At 38.3% G+C, this 21,220-nt stretch overlaps 2 protein-coding genes and 1 non-coding gene across 3 annotated transcripts; 1 reads left to right on the forward strand and 2 right to left on the reverse strand.

Annotated features, from left to right (window-relative positions):
• Positions 1 to 4,402: 4,402 nt before the first annotated feature.
• On the reverse strand, positions 4,403 to 4,831 carry LOC130032602 (deoxyuridine 5'-triphosphate nucleotidohydrolase-like). Its single transcript, XM_056124138.1, has one exon. The coding sequence runs from the start codon at positions 4,829 to 4,831 to the stop codon at positions 4,403 to 4,405; it is 429 nt and encodes a 142-aa protein (XP_055980113.1).
• Positions 4,832 to 4,887: 56 nt separating this feature from the next.
• On the reverse strand, positions 4,888 to 6,447 carry LOC130032603 (endogenous retrovirus group K member 7 Gag polyprotein-like). Its single transcript, XM_056124139.1, has one exon. The coding sequence runs from the start codon at positions 6,445 to 6,447 to the stop codon at positions 4,888 to 4,890; it is 1,560 nt and encodes a 519-aa protein (XP_055980114.1).
• A 6,898-nt stretch (positions 6,448 to 13,345) lies between these two features.
• LOC130032674 (U1 spliceosomal RNA) lies at positions 13,346 to 13,506 on the forward strand. Its single transcript, XR_008793855.1, has one exon. It is a non-coding gene; the product is annotated as a U1 spliceosomal RNA (small nuclear RNA).
• Positions 13,507 to 21,220: the final 7,714 nt, after the last annotated feature.

Here is a 21,220-nt window from a genome sequence, read left to right on the forward strand (position 1 = left end):
CACTACTTCTTCCAATACATTTAATTTTGCTTCTAATTTCTTATCAATAATAACTTGTTCAGATAAAGCAAACGTAACATTTTTGTTTAGGTTATTCACAAAATGGGCTGTATGAATTTCTTGGACCAATGCTGTTGTGGCTACTGCAAATGTGGTAATGATAGATATTAATGCTGTGATTCCTAAAATCAATGCAGCAATAAACCTTTTTGGTCGAATTAAAGCTGTTAACTCTTCAAGAACTTGCATAGCTGAATTATCATACCAAGTCATATTGGGTAAATGTACTGGTAACATCACAAAAGATGGCCTCCGTACCAATAACAAGACTGTTGCATTATTCCTTTGTTCCGGAGAGACACAATTAGTTAAGATGCAATTAATGCAAGACACATGATAGGAATTGTTACCAAAGGGAGTTATAGCTAAATTTTTTGAAGACCCCAATAACACAGCATAAGGATAAGAAACACAACTTCTCACAGCCAGGATAGTAGTTCCTGACTGTCCAGGGCGGTCTTGTAACACCATATTAGAAGCAGTAATTAGGCGAAAAAGGTCAAAGTGTATCTGCTGTCTGGTGGGTGATCTGGCGACCCAAATAGGCTCTACATATCCGGGTGAAAACCAATGAGTGAGTGTCTCCCCTGTGGGGTTGTAAAAGATGTAATTATGAAATTTATCTTTATGCTCTACTAAGTACTTATTATAATGTCCATCTCCAGAGGATGAGGAGTAATCCCAAATGCTGATATTTTCAAAACCCAAAGGTTTATGTCTTACTGCAGCATTATCAAATACACACACTAACCATTCTGGAAATGGTGTCAAATTGCTATCCCAAAATTGATCAATATCCCGGTATCGTTCTCTACATTTTTCTAAGGGCATATGTGGGTCTGTTTCAAAAATCTCATTCCCCAAAGGTGATCCCAAAGTCATTAAGCGTGTTTCCCATATCCATCGTTTATCTTCATCGTCCTTGGTACTGTCCTTCCCTTTGTCCCTATAAGATGAATCAGTAAGAAAAGTGCGATAGCCTATGGTCAAGCAACCAGATGGTGGAGCCCCAAACAACGCAAAACAAATGGGTAGGGAATCTGATTTGCCGGTAAAATTTATATGACTAGCTGCATGCTCTCTTTCTGAAGAATCTTGTAGACCCCCCAACACTTCAGACTGATTAGTAAGAACCTTGAGAGAGCTGTTTTCCAGCCACCCCACCGGGTGTAACAAAGGTGGGTTTGGAACATACGCCCAGTAGGCTGCTGCAGGCGTGGGGGATAACGCCTGTCCTCCTACAGAAAGAAGGGATAGCATAGCTAAGAAGAGGTGCTCAGCCGTTGGCTTCGGTGTTTTTGTCTGCGCCAACTTCCTGGCTTGCTTCACCAGATTCTTGCACTGCGTCCAGGTCGGTAGTCCTCGCGGTTTCAATGACATCTGACGCATTTTCAGAGCAAGCAGGGCCGCAGCCTTCTTCTCCTTCCTCTTTGCTCTGTGTCTGCGGCGCCGGCTTAATGAGGCGGTCCGGGATCCAAATTGGAGACTCGGCATCCTGTGGAAAAACACAAGCATAGCCTCGACCCGAAGCAAGTAGTGGATCGGGCCCCTTCCATGTCCCTGTTAAAACATCCTTCCATAAGACCTTAGCCTGTGCCTTACGGGGCATAGTCTGTTGCCAATATTTTTGAGCTGGAGTATTCCCATCCGTATCAGAATTCAAATAATTTATCACAAAAAGGGCATGGCTCAAAATGTGATGAGGGGTATAATATTGTTGAGTCTCCTGTAATCTTTGTATTTGTAATTTTAAAACTTGATGAGCTCGTTCAATTATGGCTTGCCCTTGAGGATTGTATGGAATGCCTGTGGTATGCAAAATCTCCCACCGTTGAAGGAAGGATGCAAAGGCTTTGGAGATGTATGCAGGACCATTATCAGTTTTTATGTGCATTGGTTTACCCATAATCATAAAACACTGCATTAAGTGTTGTACAACATCTTTTAGGGCTTCTCCTGTTCTAGCAGATGCATACATGAAGTGAGAATAAGTGTCTATAGTTACATGTACAAACTTCATTCTTCCCAAGGAGGGAATGTGAGTCACATCCATTTGCCAAAGGCTTAAGGGCTTTAAGCCTCTAGGGTTCACTCCCATTTTAAGCCCCCCAGCGGGGGGAGGGCAGTGTGCACATTCCTTAACGATGTGCCTTGCTTGTTCTCTAGTAATTTTAAACATGTATCTCAGCGCATTAGCATTTTGGTGATGAAGTGCATGGTTCGCTTGAGCTTCTGATACTAGCATTATATGACTTCTGGTTAAAAGATCTGCCATACGATTGCCCTGAGAAAGAGCTCCTGGTAAATTAGTATGGCCTCTAATGTGACCTACAAAAACTTTCTTCTGTCGCTGTTGTAATGTTGTCTGTAACTGTTTTAACAATGGAAGAATGGTTGAAGGGCCAGAGAGCAGGGCGGTCTCTATGTGTGGGAACAAATTAACTACATATTTAGAATCAGTATAGAGATTTAAAGTCTGTGGAAAATTTGCCAGGGCAATTATTACCGCCTTGATTTCTGCCTGTTGGGCAGACATTTGAGTCCCCCGCTCTATGAGGGGTTCTTGGCCCTCAGTATAAACTGCAGATGTCCCATTAGATGAGCCGTCAGTAAAAACTACTAATCCTCCAACAAGTGGCTCAGGAGAGCATATCCGAGGGAAAATGAGATTAATTGATTTAACAAATTCTAACAAAGGGCTTTGTGGATAATGATATAAAATTTGCCCTGTATAGCCAAGTATTGCCAAATTCCAATCATCCGATTCTTTAAACAATAATTCCACTTGTTCTTTGTTAAAAGGTGTAACAATTATCTGAGGTTCCCGCCCAAATAGTTCTCTGGACCTTATTCTGCCTTTATACACTAATTGAGATACCATAAATGGGTATGATGCCACTGTCTTTTTCTGATGATGAGGTAAATGTAACCATTCCAGAATGCCCTGCTGCCACAAGCAGGCGGTTGGAGAATAAGAGGTGGAAAACACAAGTAAATACCACTGTTGATTATAATCTAATTGCTTTACTTTCGCTTTCTCTAAAGCCTGTTCTACTATCCGAATGCCTTTCAAGTCAGCAGGTGTCAATTCTCTTTTTGAGGTTGGATGCGTGTCCCCTTTTAAAATTTCATATAAGGGGTCCAAGTCCCCTGTACTTACATGTAAATAATTCCTTATCCAATGTATATTCCCTAGCAATTTTTGAAAATCATTTAATGTTTTCAATTTATCTACCCTAATAGAGGCCTTTTGGGGGACAATGAAGTCGTGCTGAAACCACTGTCCCAAATACCCAATAGGTTTGTCACATTGAACCTTATCAGGAGCTATAACCAATCCCTGGGCTGTTAACCTTTCAATAGTATCATGTAACATCTGTCTAGCAGTATGTTCTTTTGGGTGAGCCAGAAGAATATCATCCATATAGTGGATAATATAAGCTTCCGGGTATTTCTGTCTAATTGGAAAAAGTGCCATATCCACATATTTTTTGACATAAAGAGGGACTATTTTTCATCCCTTGTGGTAAAACTTTCCATTGGTATCTTCTATATGGTCTTTTATAATTAATGGAAGGAATACTAAAAGCAAATCTTTGGCAATCTTGTGGTTGTAATCTTATAGTGAAAAAGCAATCCTGTAAATCAATGACAATTATTTTCCAATCGTGTGGGACAGCAACCGGAGATGGCAATCCCGGTTGCAGAGCTCCCATATCCTCCATAGTGACGTTAATAGCTCTTAAATCTTGTAATAATCTCCATTTTCCTGATTTCTTTTTAATTACAAATACTGGGGTATTCCAGGGGCTATTAGACTCCTCTATATGTCCTTTTTCTAGCTGTTCCTTTATTAATATTTCCAATGCCTGTAATTTTTCCTCTGTTAGGGGCCACTGACTAACCCATACAGGCTGGTCAGTTTTCCAAATTATCGGGTCTGCAAAGATGTTCTCTGCAGTGGCCCCTATGAAAAATTCTGCTCATCAGTCAAACTCAGATATTCAACACCATCAGGCTGTGGGCCGTCAAGGGTTAAGACACAGCCCATTTCAGACATAATGTCTCTTCCCCACAGAGTAAATGGCAGAGAAGCTATGACATAGGGCTGAAAGGTCCCTTCCTTTCCATCTGTCTGCCACTTTAAAATGATGGAACTTACTGTGGCTCCTGTAGTGGCTCCAACTCCCAAGAGAGTAGCTCCTGTATTATGTACTGGCCACGTTGGAGGCCAATCTTTTCCGGCTATGCAGGTTTTATCAGCTCCGGTATCTAGTATACCTCTGATAGGCTTTCCATCAATGTAAATAGTTTTGAATGGTCTGTTATCCATCTCTTTCACTCAGGCCGCAATGTCCGTAGACCTGAACTGTCCCAAGCCTCTTTTTCCTGTAAGAACAGGCGTTGGCAAAGGGATGTAGGGCAGCAATAACAATTGGGCTATTCTTTGGCCTTTATGTAACTGTATGGTTTCTTTCAATGGTTTGACCATTACTTTTATATCTGATTCAGTGTCCGAGTCTACCACCCCTGGCACAATTTCCAAATGTTTATTGATATTTGAACTCCGGCCAATCACGAGTCTCACCGTACCCGGAGGTAAGGTGCCTTTAATACCTGTTGGTATGACTGTTATGTCATCCCATTTGGACAAAATAACATCAACGGGACAGGCCAAGTCCAAACTTGCGCTGCCTGGGGTTCCCCTGGGTAGAGAATGAATAGTAGTTTCAGGAGCAGTTTCAGGAGCACCTAAATTCAGTGGAGCCATAGTAGCGGCCGATCCATTCCCCTCTTTTTTTGCAGGGCTAAGGGGATGCCCCTCTTCTAGTTTTTTGACTCCCTTTTTGTTTCTTTCTCAGTTAATGGTACACCGTCCTTGGTGAACTTTGATCTACATTCATTTTTCCAATGCCTGCCTCTTTTACATTTTGGACAGAGACCAGGAGGTGGACGAGAGCCTTTGTTCTTTACCTCAGAACAATTTCTTTGTACATGTCCTAGCTTTCCACAACTATAACATCTTGGGCCTGAATTAGGCTCTCCATTCCCATTAAGCCCCTTTTTTACATAAGTACTAAACTTTTGTCCCTTCATTGCAGCGGCATATGCGATGCCTTGCACAACCGCTGGAGAGGCATCGAGGCAGGCTTTAATGAAATCCTGCAAGGTCCCCGTTTTTCTAATAGGTCGTAATAAATCCTTGCATAAAACATTCGCATTTTCCCATGCTAGTTGTTTTATAAGCATATCAGTCCCTTCTGAAGGAGGGAGCATTCTGTGTACTGCCTCCTCTAAGCGAGAAACAAAATTTTGATAAGTTTCCTCGGTTCCTTGCACTATGCCTGATAGCGTTGTTCCTTTTGCCCCGGGAGGGGGCAGCTTCCTCCAAGCTAAAATAGCATTCTGTGTTACCGCTTCCAAGACATCTCTAGGTAACTTTACCTGGGCCGAATTGGCAGCATATTCCCCTGTTCCTAAAAGCATGTCCATAGTTGGTTTGGTACCTCGTTTCTTTATCATCTCCCCTATCGTGTCCTTGCACCTATCCTCATAATCAGTCCTCCAGAGAACATAGTCCCCAGGAGACAAGGTTGCTTTGGCAGTCTGATGCCAATCATAAGGAGTCATCCAATTGCTTGCAATCATGTCCACTATTTGTAAAGTGTAGGGAGCAGATACTCCCGAAGACTGCACTGCTGACCGTAACTCTTGTAAGGTCTTAAGTGGAAGAGGCTCCCAGGAGGGGGGATCGTCACCAAATGCCTCTGCAATTGGGAAGGCAAATGAGGTGTCTCCAAGGCGCCGTGCCTCAGCCATAGCGCCTTGAAACCCTACAGGAGGTGGGCACAAACGAGGCTTCGGAATGGGTTTTTTAGCCCGTCCCACTGGGAATGCTCTCATAGGAGGGAGCTGATGGTCTCGAAAATCATCCTCAAAATCCCTTTTTGCCATTTCATCAGCCACATCCCAGTCCTTCTCCTCTCCCTCAGATAGAGGTGGGGCAGTGGGAAGCACCTGCTCTGATCCCGCAGAGGGGTTTTCCACTGCCACAGAGGCATAGGCCGCGGAGGCGGTTTCTTCCTCCAAGCCCTCTAGGTCAGATGTCTGTGCTAATAACTCCTTTATTTGCAACCATAATGCATAAGTGCATAGGGGTAGCTTATCCTCCCCTTCTTCTTTACCGTATTTATGCAATGCTTTGCCCACTTTCCTCCATTCAGTTAGAGTAAGACTGCTGTCTTCTGGAAACCAAGGGCAAAGTTTCTTTACTAAATTCAAGAATTCTGATAGAGCTGAACTAGTCACTTTCAATCCCTTCTCAGATAGCATGCGCCTGATTACAGCTGCAAAGAGCTTGTCCTCCTTTGACATTTGCAAACCCATGATTACCTGCACTTAACCAGTGAGCCTTTACCGGCGGATCCGCGGAATCCTGACAGGAGCCGATCCCTGCTTTGGAAAGAAAAGAAAAGAAAGAGAAGATTACCTGTCCTTCCCGCCACGCGTTGGGCGCCACCTGCCGCAGACTGGCTCGGTCGGGAACCACCAGGCTGAGGGAACGTGGGAGAAGGTTTACAGGAAAGCAGGAGATTCGGCGATGACAGACAGACACCAACACAAGTGAGGTTGAGTGCTGCTGCGATTTTACTGAGCACAGAGTTCCTTTTTTATACAGTCAAGGCAAAATCATAGAACAAAGGGCCAGAATACAATCGGACATTACATCATATCGTGGTTACTTATTGGTGACATATTCCAAAAAATATCGAGGGACAAAAACACTTTCTTAATGCACTTCCTGCTTTGAATTAGGACAAAACATTTACCTATGAATTCTTTAGAGTGATTACACAGGATTTAATGTCTAACTATGGTTCCCCTGTTTACAGAGTTCTTTATCATTGTTTTTCTTCAGCAACTTTTGTTTTCATCTGACAGGGTCTTAACCACACATCACAATCCAGGAAGGGTCTCGGACCTTCCCATATATTGGTTTGCAACACTTTGTTTTTCTGTTAATAAACTCCAGGATGTATGTGCTTGAATCAGTTTTTGTATGGGGGGATAAAGGTTTCACAATGTCCCTCATTCTCATACGGTAACTTATTGTTTTCTTTTATGTTAGGCACCCTTGCTTGAAATTGAGGGCTGTACTGTATGCTAAGAATCTAATTGTTTCAGCCACAATATTTGGCGGTTTTTCTGGCTCCTGTTATTGTTTGGTTTCACTTATGACTCCTGACCTTTGTCAAACCTAACATCTCCTTAGTTTCCTACAGATTTCACAATGATTAAAAGCAAACTATAACTACAAAGCTTCTACCTATTAATCCTAAATACCTAACTTATAAGTAAAATTGGCAGGCAACCATTATAAACTCCATCTGGGATGCAGAAGAGCCACATACCAAAGTGCCACAGAAGCACACAAAGCAGGATAAGAAAAAGGGGGCGCCGGAGGCATAGACCCAAAGGTCGCGAACCTCCCTTTCCCGCGGGACCTGGGCCAGGCCCAGGTCACCTTAGCAGGTTGCTACGCGGGCGACACCGTTGACGGCGTGGCAATATTTTTCTTTTTTAGTTTTATTAAAGCACTACGATTTTCAAAGTTATTCATATCTGGGTTTCAGACATACTACGTTTCATCACCAATCCCACCACAAGTGTCTTATTTCATCCACCAAGGTTCCCGGGCTCCTTTCCACTCATTCCCTCCATCTCCTCAGCTACTTACTTTAACAGGCACATTTTTGTTTGGTTTTGGGTACATGCCAAGCAATTCTCAGGTATTGCTCCATGCTCTGCATTCAAGAGTCACTCCTAGTATGGCTTGGGGTACTGGGGATGGAATTTGAATTGAATACATGCTTGGAATGCATCCTACCCTCTGTACAATCTCTCTAATACTGTCAGGCATATTTTTAACTTGGATTTCTTGTTTTCAGTGTTGTCGGATCTGTGATTTGGATATTTAGTTATAACATTCCTATACACCACTTGTCTATTTGCTTGTTACTTTTTGAGAAATTTCTGTAACGTCTTCAAAGTAGAGAGGATCATTGGACAGTCTCACAAACAGTGAAAGAATATTCTTTTTCAACATCATCCACTAAAACTGGTTATAACATACTCAGTGGTGTGAGATAGTAGCTCATGTTTTTCATTTGCTCTTCTCTTATAACAGATGAAGTTTTTAGTGCAGAGTATAGACAGTTTCAACAACATTTTGTTTTTTATTTCTAATTCTATTGAATTGTTTATGAACATTGCATAACTACTCAGTCAAAATACTTGATTTGGGGAAAACAGAAAATTTGTTTTAATTGAAGAATTACCGTCAATTCTATGACTTCATGTTTTTTTAAAAAACACAAACATTATCAGAAACTGATAAAGAAATGGTTTAAGTATACAAATAAGATGGCGATATCAACTTAAACATGTATATATTTTGGGTATCGTAATGCATTAGCTAGTTAATGGTTATTGAACTTTTTATTTATATTTAAATAATAAAAGTTTGGGGACAGAATGTTTGTATGATCTTTGCATAAAAGTGATCCGGCTTTGATCTCTAGTTCACTGTATAGTCCCATCAGACCTGCTAGCAGTGATCCCTAAAGAACCAGGAGAAAGCCCTGAGTATAGCTGCATATGACTCCCAAATAAAACATAACTAAACAAATTTATTATAGCTTAAATAATATTGTTGAAGTAAAGTCTTTGATGAAAATTACATTTAACATTGAGTTAGGTATATTTCAATGTTTTGATATGATGTGCACTATAGACCAAACATGATTGCCACTCAATGCCCCTTTTGCAAAACACCCAAAAGGAGAGAGAGAACAGAGGGGAATGCCCTGCCACAGAGGCAGGATGGGATGGGGGGATGGGGGGTGGGAGGGAAACTGGGATCCGTGGTGGTAGGAAATGGGCACTGGTGGAGGGATGGGTATTTGATCATTGTATAACTGAAACACAAGCACAAAATTTGTAAGTCTACAACTGTACCTCATGGTGTCTCAGTAATAAAAAAATTATTTATTTCAAACCGAAAAAGATTACAAACATTTAATTTGTTTTTGTTTTTGGACCACACCCAGTGGTGCTTGCAGCTGTTCCTGGTTCTTTGCTTAGAAGTCATTCATAGGAATTGGCGGACTATATTTAGTGCTGAGGACTGAAATGAGCTCCTTATCAATTGTCTTATCTCTTTACCCCTCAGACATTTGCTTTTTAACAAAAATAACTGAAGTATCATATTTATAATATAATTAATATTATATCCCCTTAATTTTCTTGAGGTACCATACTTTATAATAAATACTGCTGTTGATAGTTTCAAGCAGATATCATTCAAGCACCACACCTACAACTAGAGTGCCTGCATGCCTCCACCAATATACCATGGACCTTCTGTCTATCCTCTACTCAAAAGGTAAGCTCAGATCTTTAGACCTACACCCCCTCCCCCCACCAAACTGGTACCTTTGGCCATTTGTTGTTCCATACTACATTTTTCTATTCTAAATATTCCAAATATGAGAGATATAGTTGTCAAGGACGGAAAACAGAAATTGTTAGGTTATAAACCCTGACTTCTGGGTCAGAGGAGAGAGAATTGGATACTACCTAAGATGCAATTGGTAAAGAGTGAAAAAGAAAATATGACTTTTGTCCTTCTTCTGACTTACTTCACATAATGTGATATCCACCAGCTCCAACCAAGTTCAAGCAATTGCATGCGTAATTGCTATTGCTTGCATCTGCATATAATCAGTTGTGTATATTACCACACTTTCAGTATTCACTAATCTGTTGTTGGATCCCTGGGTGAATTCCATATTGTACAAAGTGCTGCAATGAATAATGATGTGCATATGTCCTTAGGAATGAATCTTTTTGTATCTTGGAAGTAGAAAGTAATCTGGGACCTTTGATGGAGGAAAATCCATACTTGCAGTGCTATTAGTATTAGAATATTATATGCCTGAAACTCTATTAGGAAAAACTTGTGATTCATGGTGACTTAACGAAATATTAAAAATAAGTATAGAAAAAGGAAACTAATATTGTTTTAGAGTTTCATTGTTGACTGAAAAATCCTTTCAGTCATTTGATGACTGAAAGATAGGTTAAAATATTATAAAATATTTAACTTCACAAAATATGTTAAAAATCATAATGTAAACTACACTCATCAAAATTTAATTACTTGTAATACTTTTCCATATTTGTTTCATCTATCTTGTTTTGAATTATTTTAAATGAAATTTTAGAGCATCATGATACTAATATGTCTCTTTAAAAATAAAAGCATTATCTGTATCACCAAATTATTGGTATCACATTTATTAATATATAATTTCCTCATATGATTTGATATCGTATTCGATATGCCAATCACAGTAACAAGTCTCACAATGTTACTGGGCCCGCTCGAGCAAATCGATGAACAACAGGAGGACCATGACTGTGACCGTGATTTGATATCTAGACAAGTGAAATAATACATATATGTGTATATGTGTGTATGTTTGTATTAGGATTACAACTGGGTTTGCTCAGGGCTTACTCTTTGGTCTGAATTCAGGGATCACTCCTGCAGTCCTCAGGGAACTATATGAGGTGTTAGAAATTGAATTTAGGTCAGCTACATGCAAGGCAAGCACAATACCTGCTGTAATATTTCCCCAGACTCCAAATCCAATATTTTCCACGATATCTAAAGGCCACTCAAAAGAATGTTGTCAAACTTTATGTATATTATCTCTTTTCTAAAAGACACTTGTTTTTCTTTTAAAATATTGAGTTATTAAAGATTTGGCCGCCATGGTTATGTAGAATGTTTGGTCTTGGGAATTTTGCTACTATCTTGTGGTATTAAATTTATTCCTAAATCCCTATGCACACTATAAACTGAAAGTTAATGTTAAAGCAGGGAGTGCATTACTTATACAAAGCTTCATATTTTACATTTAATTTTGACAAAAGCTAGATACTGTTATAATACCTGTCTATTCCATTCTTAGTGATGGCTAGTGATTGTTAGGTGAGAAATTGTTGGTTAGTGTGGTAACTATTAGATCCCTAATTTTTAGCTTTTCATTTTCTCTTTTGAATGGAGCAATGCCTCTGGCAATGCAATTTTTCAAGGATATAAAGTTGAGTAAGTGTGAAATCTGTTTTAAAAGTATCCCCAATGTGGGGCTAGAGAGACAGCACAGCGGGTAGGGCATTTGCCTTGCACGCGGCTGACCCAGGTTCTATTCCCAGCATATCATATGGTCCCCTGAGTCGCCAGGAGTAACTCTTGAGTGCAGAGCCAGGAGGAACCCCTGTGTATCTCCAGGTGTGACCCAAAAAATAAAAAAAAAAGTATCCCCAATGTGGTTTCTTATTTTTTCTAATTTTCTGAGCATGTTTCTTGTAGTTATTTGCTAATTGTATCTTTTTTGTTTACTATATTGTTACTTTCTCCTTTACTATATTTTCTTCTGTCAGGTTGCCAATAAAATATTGTTTTAATAATTAACATGAATAACTTCATGTTTTAATTATTATAATAGTAATGGAAAATAACAGTTTTTAGACTACTGTTTTAATAGAAAGTAGTGGTTTTCAAGATTATGTGGTATGGCACAATTATTTGGGGAAAACATCTTTGAGAAATTTTTAAATAAGTTTTTGTTTACCTCTTTTCATATTATGCTGTTTAGTACTACAGATGCTCAGACATTTTTCCAACTTTGTTGCATAGATGTATTTTGAATAATTAGAAAATTTCATTATACTTCTATATTTTTTGCATTGTTTTAGCTGACTTGTACTTAGAGAGAATTGCTAAATGCATAATTCATGCCTATGCTCATGAATAGCTTCCATCAATTGAATAACCACAAACAATTTATATATTTAACAAGAAATAACATGTATAACAAGCATTTCTGTAAAACCACAAGAATTGCTTTTGAAAAATTATTTGTAATGACTCAGTTTTAATAAACTAATTACTTGACTGAAGAATTTGAATGCAGAAACAAGAGTTTAAAATTGCCTTAGGGAGTGAAGTCTGATAAAGGCTAATCAAAGGAGGTGACAATAAAATAGAATTCATGAATTTTCCTAGTTTGTAATCACTTCAAACACAAGCACACAGTCAAGCATATTCATATAGGTCGGTGCATACATACATCGCATTTAAAATTAACTTTATAGCAATAATACTATAAATTAGATCATTGTGGATTTTGTCTGCATTTCTGTTCCAAACCAGAATATTGAAGTTTGAAAAAATGGATAGATTATAGTCATTCAAATTATTGTTTTGAAACTGAATAGGGATGCAATTTAAGTCTTTAAACATACAATATACACATATAATTGTTCTATATAAATATAGTATATATAATTATATATAATTAAAATGTAATTAAAATAATGTAGGAAATATTAATACAGGAGATATAAATACCTTTTGCAATGAAATATTTTGGTTCAGAAAAATTCTGGGAGTGGTCACTGTTGCTTATATATACCAGTGACGTGGAATTTGTTTGTAAAAAAAATATTATTGCATGGCAGCTTAGTGTACATAAAAATATTTTATTAACCAATGAAAACATTCTATTCTCAAGAAACTCTTCAAATTGTCTAATGTGCCTGAAAAGATATTCTTATGGAAAAGAATGCTTGATTAAATATTACTTTGTCCTCCTTGCTGCTTTTACTCTATAGATACAAATGAAAAATACAAATAAATCAGGAATGGTTTGAGTGATGCTCTTCTTACCTAAGAAAACTGTTAACTAAACTAAATTTTTTTCACAATTACTTTGATACTTTAAATTAACAGAATAGAATTAATTTAAGTGACTGTAATACTGATTAATGCAATAGTCTCAATGCAAGCCTTTTTAACTTTAATATACACAATACGTTACAAATTTTTGTAACTGCAATATTTTTTCTTTGCCTCTTCCATTAAATTTATTGCTTCTGAAAGGATGGAAAGACTAAAATTTTATTTCACTGATAGTTGACAATAAGGAAATTGAAAAGTAAACATATATTAGTTTCTAAAAGTGTAAATCACCAGCAGTTATCATATCACATTCATAATAACATCTGATACTTCTTTTTTAAATTAACATGGCTAATAGAATGCTATATATCTGAAGACACATTGGTATGCTTTTGCAAACTTAATCAGAATGAATTGCAAAGAACATGTAATGGAACAGAAAGTTTCCCATTTGAAGCAAAATCAATGAATTGTATACTTAGCTGGTATGGGAAATACCATTATCACGAAGCTGGTTTTCTCAGGGTGAGGCTTATCCACTGCCTTCAAGGTGTTCTGACCCCTGTTATTTGCAATGTTGCCAAGTCCACTGCATAATTTGTGGTAGTGGGGAACTGTGTTCCCACTCTGCCTTGAAGAAAAAAATGGATGAATTGTATAATTTTATTAGCAATTCAAGTTATGAAAATAGGAAAACATGTGTCCTACTGTGTTTCATCTTTCTTCTTGTACAAACATATTTTTCTATTTTTATGCTTACAATTTGCAACAAAAGGTGAAACTAGTGAGACATATTACAGAAATAATTACTGCTGTTAAACATTTCAAGAATATATATTTTCCAATAAAAAGTCTTAGCATGTCATCTGGAAGATGCTGCCAAAAGCATAGTGGAACGCAATAATGGAAATTAAAAAAAACATTTTTGGACACTTGATTAAACATCCCATAAATTTACTAAATACAATGAAAAAATCAAATCAATAACCTATTAAAATGCTTCTGTAATTCATTTTATTTTATTTTGTAGTGAGAGTAAATGCTCTCTCACATTTAGAAAAATAAAATATTAGAGTGTCTGAATATTAATAGGTAAAGTGTTTATTAAAGGGAAGAATAGTAGAAAAAGGGTATTAATAACTTAGAAGAGTATACTCTGCAATTTAATGAAAATGCCTTACAATTTAGGTTGGCTATATGGGGTTATGGATGACTCAAAAAAAACCCAAAAATCTAGGCAACCATTTATTACCTGATGAGCAATAATTTAATGTTTTTGTAGAAAACCATATTTATGTATGGACATTTAATTGTGTAACTTCTAAATGTTAATGAATAGTGTGTCTTAAAATGGAAATGAACAAGTCCTATCATTTCTGTTCCCTTAACTATAAAGAACCAGAACATGTACCATGTACTTCACAGGGATTTTGAATTTGAATGGAAAGAAAGAATTTTTAAACTTGCATCTTGTTTGTATTCAAAATATGTTGTTAAAATAATATTTGATCGAATTTTCTAGAAATTTCAGTATACTTTGGGGAATTACTTTAGATGACTATACTTACTTGTATGTTTGTGTGTACTTCCCAAGTAGTGCCGAGGAAGCCTGAGGGCCACTCCTGGAGATACTAGATCAACAAGGCTGACAATCTATGCCTCAAGATGCTGTGATGCTCAGATTCTGTGCTGTTGGGTACCACCAGAAACAAGCGATATTTGAGGATCTCTAGGGTCACACCTGACAGTATTCTAAAACAGTTTGTGGTTGGGGCCAGGGAATCTGTGGCCATGGAATCCAATGCTAGTTGGGTATTAGGAAAATATTAATGCTATCCCCTATATCTCCATTGTACTTGATGAACTTAAAGTTAATACTTCATCGGCTACAGTTAGCTTTTTGTTTACTTAATTTTTATGCAAGTCATATCTAAAATAAAATTTTAGTCTTATATAAAAAGTTTTAAAACAACAAAAATATTTATTATTTCTTTTAGTTTTTCAGACTGTGGAATATATTTTTCTTGTACAACAAATTTTCATTCAGTATTTAAAACTATAGTAAGTGTTTTCATGAAGAAAATAACCTCACCCATATAGAATGTCTCTGAATATTATATACAATAACGTATGTAGCTTGTTCATTAGACAAAAATGTTGTGTAAAAATGTTGTTTTCATTCTATTTTATTCTGGTCGTTGTATTGGGAAATATTATCTGGTGAGTTTTCCTTTTGAATTTTCCTGGTCCTAGACCTTATTTTGTAAGGAACATTTACACTCCACCTGCTTTCCCTTGTGGCAAATTTAGGTGTTTGCCATTTCTTTTCACTAATGTGATGGTTGCAATTTGTGTTATTTAAAAGAAATTATGTTAATCGGCCCTCATGGAGATCAGATCTTTTAACATGTTCTTACTAATATCAAGATGCAGCCAACAAAGATATCTGATTACATACAAAATGACAGAAAATGATTTTTTCCATTACAACATTTTCACACACTCTATATTTTACATATTCATTTCAAATTTAAATAGGGATATATTCATACCCCCAAAACATTATAAGGAAACTGAGAGTGAACTGAAAGAAATGAATTTTTAAATGTGCTGGAAACTTAACAAAATGGATAGAATTGGGAGTGTTTTAATATATGCACCTCCCAAGTTTTACTCAGCTGGAAGGAAGAAGCACTGATGAATTTTTATGACTTCTGGAGAGCTAATGATAATATTTGTTGGTGCTGAGATTCTTTGGGGATCACTCCAACAAGAAACTCTTTCCCTTGAGGTGGTGAAATTTGAAGAACAACTTCAAACAGTAAGACTGTTTTCAAAAGAAACAGATGGAGCAGTGTTTGAGGTTATTTCTTAAAGTGTCTAGAATTAATTTACAATAAAATACCTAAATAAGCATTAATTTATTTTAAGAATTTCTGACCTGGAAAATGAGCTCACCAGCTTCCTGCTTCAAATTTCTTTCTGGAACTGATCAAGTGGAAGGATGCATATTATATGAAATGTAGATCTGGAAAAATAACATTAGCAATAATGGCATTTCTTCATGGTGCCCATTCAGAAATGAATGTAGCAAGTATGTATATATAGAAGATCCTTTCACTTATAATTCTTCTGTCTTCAGTGGGGTCATAAGAAGGTCAGATGGTGCGCCACCTGGGACATTTAACAAAAACTAAACTCTTGGCAAAAGTCCAACAAGCTTATTCCATAGATTGTAGGTCTTTTAAATGTAAAATTAAAATCCCTCTTGACTCCTTGTAGTTGATTAATTTGCTACTAGAAGAAGGCAACGGACAAGAAAAGGTTTCATTTTTCCCACAGAACTGATTCAAATTTGTACATGTTTTAATTAATTTTAGAAAAAGAAAATAAATATTTATAGAATATGTAGTGATCTGTCTTCAAGTTTACATCTAATTTTTAGTATAAAATCAAATAATTTGCCATTTTTATCATAATTCTATTCTGCTGGCATGACTTGTAATTTTCAGTTTTGCTTTTTAACTTCTGCAAAATATGGTTAACTAGAAAATATTATTCAGATACTACTAATATATATAATATCATATGAATTAAAACCAAAGATTTTCAAATATGTGTGGGAGATTTGTTTTTTATTATTCATTGTTAGCAATCCTTCCTATGGTCGGTTGAAATAGATTAAAGCAAAAGATGTTAATGTAGCCTAGATAAATGTTCAATTAGCAGACAATTGAGCATGGCTATGATAGATAATATGGGTGGAAAGTAATCAATTTTGATAGTTTTTCTAGGTTTTGACTGTCTGTATTATGCATAGATAAATGTGATTTAAAAAGTAAAGAGCGAGGTACAGCCCGCCCCCAAGGGCCTGGGTCCCTCTCTGGGCATGCGCAGCTAGAACCAGCCCCTAGAAAACCGGTTTTCAACCCCTGATCTGCGTGGGACGGGCACAGAGGCCCAGCTCTGGGCAACAAAGCTGAACGGCTCCAATTCCAACAGGTACAGCCCGCCCCCAAGGGCCTGGGTCCCTCTCTGGGCATGCACAGCTAGAACCAGCCCCTAGAAAGCCGGTTTTCAACCCCTGATCTGCGTGGGACAGGCACAGAGGCCCAGCTCTGGGCAACAAAGCTGAACAGCTCCAATTCCAAACAGGAGACGTTCCCAACTCCTCGGCCAGTGCCAGGGACTCTTTCCGGAGCCGCGGCCGCTGATGCAGCCGCGAAATAGTTTCCCACTACGTATGCCATAGGAACCATAAGCTAACTTCTTAGATGGAAACTTCTCTATTTTAGCTCAGCCACTAGAAACACGGTAGCCAATAACATATACGCCTATCTTAACTCACATTGCATATCAAGCAGAATAGTAACAGTGAACGTGAAGGACTAAACCACACCTCTCACAATGGTAAAGCAACGCAAAAGCCCACCAAACTTTCATATTGAAGAGTCTAGCCCAGATGACACCAACAGTACTGTAGTGTTAGACAACCTCTCTGACAAGGAATTCAGAAGGGAGCTACTTAGGATGCTTAGGGAATTAAAAGAAACAATGGAAAGCAATGTCAATAGAAGACAAGAGCATCTGAAGGCAGAAATGAGGAAAATGCAATCAGAAATGTCAGACCTGAAAAATCCCGTAGGCGAATTGAAAAGCTCAGTGGAAGGCCTCAGCAGCAGAGTAAGAGCGGCTGAGAACAGAATCAGTGAGCTCGAAGATGAAGTTCAGAGACTCTCCAGAAAAGAGCAGAAAATGGAAAAGAGACTCACAATTCGGGAACAGATGGCAAGAGAAGATCGTGATGAAGCCAAGAGGGGTAACATAAGAATTATTGGAGTCCCAGAGGTACAGGAAGAAAACCTCGATGAAGAAGAAACTGTCAAAGACATCATTGCTACATTTCCAGAGCTGAAGAAAACTTGTGACCACATTCAGGAGGCCTGAAGGGTACCAGCTAGAAGAAATCCGAATAAAAATACCCCAAGAAACATTCTGATCAAAATGACCAAAACCTTAGACAGAGACAAAATTCTGAAAGCAGCAAGAACGAAGAAAGAAATCTCTTACAAAGGAGCATCCTTAAAATTCACAGCTGATTTTTCTGATGAAACCCTCATGGCCCGAAAACAGTGGTGGGACATAGTAAAATAACTCAATGAAATAAATGCCTCCCCAAAAATACTTTTCCCAGCAAGACTCTCATTCATAATAGAAGGAACAACACACAGTTTCACAGAAAAACAACAGCTCAGGAACTTCATAGACTCAAAACCATGGTTACAAGAACAACTAAATGGGCTACTTTAAGGCAAGAAAGGCCCCTCAAATACACCAAATTTTAACAGAACAATGGGACAAAATCTCATAACAATAATCTCTCTCAATGTCAATGGGCTAAACGCACCAATTAAAAGACATAGCGTGGCGGGATGGATTAGAAAATTGAACCCAACATTCTGCTGTCTGCACGAAACGCATCTCAATAGTCAAAGCAAACACAGACTCAGAGTCAAAGGCTGGAAAACAATCCTACAGGCAAACAGCTCCCATAAAAAAGCTGGGGTAGCCATCCTTATATCAGACCACATCGATTTAGAGTGAGGAAGGTCATAAGAGACAGTGAAGGCCATTTCTTATTGATCAAAGGATCTGTACAACAGGAAGAACTTACAATAATAAATGTATATGCACCTAATGAGAGACCAGCAAAGTACTTAAAACAACTACTCATAGATTTGGAAAAAGACATCAATAGCAACACAATACTAGTGGGAGACTTCAACACTGCTTTGTCACATCTTGATAGATCAACCAGACTCAAGCTTAGCAAGGACATACTTCATTTGAGGGAAACAATGGAAGAAAGGGACTTAGTAGATATATCCCGGACACTTCATCCTCAAAAAGCTGAATACACATTCTTCTCAAGCGTACATGGAACATTTTCCAAGATAGACCACATGCTGAGCCACAAAACATGCCTCCATAAAATTAAGAAGGTAGAGATTGTATCAACAATCTTCTCAGACCATAATGCGCTGAAATTAGAAGTAAATCACACACAAAAACAGAAAACTAAATCAAACACCTGGAAATTAAACAGTGCACTATTGAACAACGAGTGGATTAGACAGGAAATCAAAGAGGAAATCAAAAGATTCCTAGAAACGAACGAAAATGAGAACACGAGTTACCAAAACTTATGGGACACAGCAAAGGCTGTGTAAAGAGGAAAGTTTATAGCTCTACAAGCATTCCTCAGGAAGGAGGAACGAGCACACATAAGTAACCTAACCTCACAGCTTAAGAGCTTGGAGATGGACCAAAAAAGGAGCACAACCCGAACAGGAGAAAGGAAATAATAAAACTCAGAGCAGAGATTGACGAGATGGAAACCCAAAAAACAATCCGAAAGATCAATGAAACCAAAAGCTGGTTCTTTGAGAAAATTAACAAGATCGATAAGCCTCTAGCAAAACTCACAAAGAAAGGGAGAGAGAAAACCCTAATAAACCGAATCAGAAATGAAAAGGGGGTCATTACAACAGAAACCACAGAAATTCAGAGGATCCTCAAGGAGTACTTTGAGAAGCTTTATGCCACGGAACATCAAAACCTCGAGGAAATAGATAAATTCCTAGACTCCTACAGACTCCCAAGGCTGAACCAAGAAGACCTGGAATACCTGAACAGACCTATCACCATCAAGGAAATTGAAATGGTAATAAAAAGTCTCCCCAAGCACAAAAGTCCTGGCCCAGATGGATTCACTAGTGAATTCTTCCAAATCTTTAAAGAGGACTAACTCCCAATGCTCTTTAAGCTTTTCCACGAAATTGAAATATTAAAAACACTTCCGAACAGTTTCTACGAAGCAAATATCACACTGATACCAAAAGCAGACAGAGATACCACAAAGAAAGAGAATTACAGGCCGATATCCCTGATGAACACAGATGCAAAGATCCTCAACAAACTACTAGCATATAGAATCCAACTACTCATCAAAAAGATCATTCACCATGACCAAGTAGGATTCATCCCAGGGATGCAAGGAAGGTTTGCTCGAGGTAAAAGGTAAAGGCCCTCCCGTTGATCGTCGATTTGCTCAGCGGGTAGCAAATGATAGCACAGCGGGTAGGGCGTTCGCCTTACACGCGGCCAACATGGCCGACCCGAGTTCGATTCCTCCGCCCCTCTCGGAGAGCCCGGCAAGCTACCGAGAGTATTCGATATGCCAGACACAGTAACAACAAAGTCTCCAATGGAGACGTTACTGGGCCCGCTCGAGCAAGGATGGTTTAACATTCGGAAATCAATCAACATAATCCACCATATCAACAAAAGAAAAGATAAAAAGCATATGATCATATCAATAGATGCAGAGAAAGCATTTGATAAGATCCAGCACCCCTTTATGATGAAAACCCTAGCCAAAATGGGTATAGAGGGGACCTTCCTCAACATAATTAAAGCCATCTACCACAAGCCTGGGCTGGAGCGATAGCACAGCGGGTAGGGCGTTCGCCTTACACGCGGCCAACATGGCCGACCCGAGTTTGATTCCTCCGTCCCTCTCGGAGAGCCCGGCAAGCTACCGAGAGTATTCGATATGCCAGACACAGTAACAACAAAGTCTCCAATGGAGACGTTACTGGGCCCGCTCGAGCAAATCGATGATCAATGGGAGGGCCTTTACCTTTTACCTTTACCACAAGCCTACAGCAAGCATCATCCTCAATGGGGAAAAACTGAGAGCCTTCCCTCTAAGATCAGGGACGAGACAGGGATGCCCACTCTCTCCACTGCTGTTCAATATAGTACTGGAAGTACTGGCAATAGCGATTAGGCAGGAAAAAAGATATTAAGGTCATTCAGGTAGGAAAGGAAGAAATCAAGCTCTCACTATTCGCTGATGATATGATACTCTACTTAGAGAACCCAATAACTTCCACCAAAAAACTCCTAGAAACAATATACTCGTATAGTAAAGTTGCAGGTTATAAAATCAACACCCAAAAGTCCATGGCTTTCCTATACGCAAACAGTGAGAGAGAAGAAAGCAACATGAAAAAAAAATCCCGTTCACAATTGTGCCCCAGAAAATCAAGTACCTAGGAATCAGCTTAACTAAGGAAGTAAAGGACCTGTACAAAGAAAACTACAAAACGCTACTTCAGGAAATAAAAGAGGACATGAGGAAATGGAAAGATATCCCCTGCTCATGGGTCGGGAGACTTAACATTGTCAAAATGGCAATACTACCGAAAGCATTGTATAAATTCAATGCAATCCCTATAAGGATACCCATGACATTTTTCAAAGAAATGGAGCAAACACTCCTGA

The sequence above is a fragment of the Sorex fumeus genome, unplaced genomic scaffold (assembly GCF_029834395.1).
Source record: "Sorex fumeus unplaced genomic scaffold, SorFum_2.1 ptg000050l, whole genome shotgun sequence".
Lineage (NCBI taxonomy): Eukaryota > Metazoa > Chordata > Mammalia > Eulipotyphla > Soricidae > Sorex > Sorex fumeus.

What these genes read in the sequence shown, in the direction of transcription:
- LOC130032603 (XM_056124139.1), bottom strand. Translation starts at nt 6,447, where the DNA reads ATGGGTTTGCAAATGTCAAAGGAGGACAAGCTCTTTGCAGCTGTAATC.
- LOC130032602 (XM_056124138.1), bottom strand. Translation starts at nt 4,831, where the DNA reads ATGGCTCCACTGAATTTAGGTGCTCCTGAAACTGCTCCTGAAACTACT.